The sequence below is a fragment of the Heptranchias perlo genome, chromosome 6 (assembly GCF_035084215.1).
Source record: "Heptranchias perlo isolate sHepPer1 chromosome 6, sHepPer1.hap1, whole genome shotgun sequence".
In the NCBI taxonomy this organism is placed as follows: domain Eukaryota; kingdom Metazoa; phylum Chordata; class Chondrichthyes; order Hexanchiformes; family Hexanchidae; genus Heptranchias; species Heptranchias perlo.
Genome location: NC_090330.1, coordinates 14,554,775 through 14,557,703, shown reverse-complemented (window position 1 = coordinate 14,557,703; position 2,929 = coordinate 14,554,775). Strand labels below are relative to the sequence as shown.

The 2,929-nt window shown below is 41.2% G+C and overlaps 1 protein-coding gene across 1 annotated transcript; it reads right to left on the bottom strand.

Annotated features, from left to right (window-relative positions):
- Window positions 1-1,772: 1,772 nt before the first annotated feature.
- LOC137322454 (transmembrane protein 272-like) lies at window positions 1,773-2,063 on the bottom strand. Its single transcript, XM_067985375.1, has one exon. It carries the CDS (start codon window positions 2,061-2,063, stop codon window positions 1,773-1,775), a length of 291 nt encoding a protein of 96 aa, XP_067841476.1.
- Between the last annotated feature and the right edge of the window lie 866 nt (window positions 2,064-2,929).

Genomic DNA, 2,929 nt, shown 5'->3' with positions numbered 1-2,929 from the left:
CTTATGTGGCTCGGTGTCAAATTTTGTTTGATAGTAGCTCCCGTGAAGCGCTGTGGGACGTTTTACTACGTTAAAGGTACTATATAAATGCAAGTTGTTGTTGCAGCAACGGTGCGCTAGTGGAGTAAGTGGATGTTTAAGGTAATGGATGGGTGGCTCTAGTGATTGGTATAAGTTGTCTGTAGTGGCGGGGGCACCACATCTCACTCCCACAGATATTTTATCTAACAGTTTTACACACTAGGATGCCTGCCTTGTTGCCTAATGTGGTACCTTTATCATGAAACCACTTATCCATGTTCTCCACTGGCATCCTACTGCAACTGAGTGCTCACTTGCAATGACAAGAATTGTTGCTGAAAGCATGACAAGATTATTATAATTTTCTGATTTAATAATTACTAGGTTCCTTGCACACTGGTTTTCAGAATACAGAACCTCCCACCGAGTTCGACATCAACACATCAGCACTACATTTGCTGATCTGTATTTGGCGAGACAGTGTTGCAGATAATAGTTCCCATTTAGTCTTTGGCAAGTAAAGCTGTCCAAAGCCACACTGTCATTGAAGTGCTCATATGGTTGCAATATGCCTGCACCTATAGCTATGTACTGACACTGTTGAAGGTTAAATCAAGCTTTAAGAGACAGAGAGGGGGTTGAAAGTAAGCAAGATATTTATTATGTCTTGTCTTTACAAAGAGTATGCAATTTTTGCAGCTGATATCGGCAGGATAAGGACACATCACAATAATAGCATTTCAACTTGACCGTTGTTCCATCAACTTGACACAAAACAACAAAAACAACAGCAAGCGTCTTTTAATGTAGAAAAAAGCCCCAAAGCACTTCACAGGAGCGAGATCAGACAAAAAATGGATGCTGAGCCAAAGAAGGAGATATCAGGAGGGGTGACTAAAAGTTTGGTCAGAGCGATGGGTTTTAAGGAGGATCTTAAAGGTGGAGAGATGGAGAGGTGCAGGGAGGAAATTCCAGAGCTTAGGGCCTGGAAGACTGAAGGTACGGCCACCAATAATGGGGCGATGTGATTTTGGGATGTGCAAGTGCCAATAAGTACCTTTTTAATTACTCATTTGTAGATTCTTGTTTTAGTCTTGCAGTCATTACACGTTTCTCTTACCGGGAGCAAGATGGGGTAAATTCAGAACCTGCGTCCTCATATATTTCTCTAAAAACTGAAGTGTGAGACACACATTTCTCAGTTAGTCCCCTTGATTCAGTTTGATTGAAATCATTTCAATTATTACTGAAGATATTGAAATAGCATCTGTACTAACAATGAGAAATTTGAAACAAGCATGAAAACAAATGCAGAATGATGCCCGCTGTAGGACTGCATATGCCTAAAATCTAGCCCCATGTTTTAATTTAGGTGTATACGTATAGCATACAATCTGTGACAGGGCGCAGCAGAAAAGACAGTGGGGTAGATCTTGACTTTTTGTGCGTTAGTGCAAAACGGGTGATAACAAATCAGTAGGCTGTTTTACGTTGACTTCAATGGAAATAAAAATCGGCAGAGATGTAAAACAAGCTGCTGCCTCACTATCACCCATTTTACACAAGAACCACCCCAGTTACTTACAAGCAGGCCTGCTGAAAAATAACAGGAACAGCCAAACCTGTTCTGACTTCTTGAAACTGTGGGTTTTAATTGGGAATTTCTTTTTTTTGTCATATTTTCATCTGACTGGTTTTCAGCCTCATTTTCATTCTTCTTCTGAATCATCGCTTGGCTTTGAACAAGAGAATCAGCAGCAACTGCACAACATCAAAAGACCTAACACTGTATGATTTATGAAGAGAGCAACAACTGAGAATATGTACACTGTTTTACCACAGTAATCCTGGGCCTGGTGAAAAGACGGAATAAAATTGGGCAGATACAGGGAGAGAACCCATTTGTTGCGCAGTATAAACCACACAAAGGGGATCAGGCTGAGGGTGACATGGATGTAATTTCTGTGCAAATGCTTTCGCCAGGGACATTCATCACCATTGTCATCGCCAATCATCACAGATTTGGAAAGGAGATGTCTCATTTTTGCAAAGTGGTACAGTAGAAGAGTGCACAAAATTAAAACTGTTTCATATACAGCTGAGAAAAAAATGTTATCTCTCAACACACTTGGCCTGACACCTTTGTTAAGAGTATACCAAGGAACTTCATATTATGTGTTTGTTACTAATATCATGTAACGCAATTTCAACCCTGCTGCTACAGTCTCTCTTGAGGCTTTTCTACCTTATCATTGTGTTTTAACCCCTGAATTGCTGGAAGATGTGCAGAATTTCAGGGCGTACTTATATTGCCACTAGCGCCACTCTGAAGCGATTTACCTCTTTGCAGTGACACTAAAGCTGTGCCATTACTTCGGACCCAGCCTAATTGCATAGAGGAGTGATGTGAGGCCCCCTAGAGAATAGAGCTTAACATTGCATGGGTGTAGTGTCAAACTTTGTTTAAAAATGGTTGAGAATATCTGTTGGTCCTCTTGTGCACCTGGAACTGATTTGAATGTTGTACAGTATGGATGCTGCTCCCATCCCTCCAGTCTCAAGACATTTAAATTTCAACAGCTAAGGTTGGAACACTGTAGAGGTGAACGTGCAGGGCTCTCTCCTCAGGAGGAGAATTCCAGTTTGAACATGGCTGAAACAAAGTCTGGAGATAGTGGGATAGATTTTCAATTTGCCGCCCGGGAGTAAAACTGGGGTTGCAGATCAGCCGATGTTGTAGAAACCTAGGAAAGATAGATCAGAGTATTTTCTGAATGGCGAGAAGCTAGAAACTGTGAAGGAGCAGAGAGATTTCGGGGTCCATGTAGCAAAGTCACTAAAAAATAGTGGACTGGTACAAAAAATAATGAAAAAGGCTAATGGAATGTTAGCCTTTATCTCAAGAGGG

Bases quoted from the DNA above. Each gene is read 5' to 3' on its own strand.
- LOC137322454 (XM_067985375.1), bottom strand. From the start codon at position 2,063: ATGAGACATCTCCTTTCCAAATCTGTGATGATTGGCGATGACAATGGT.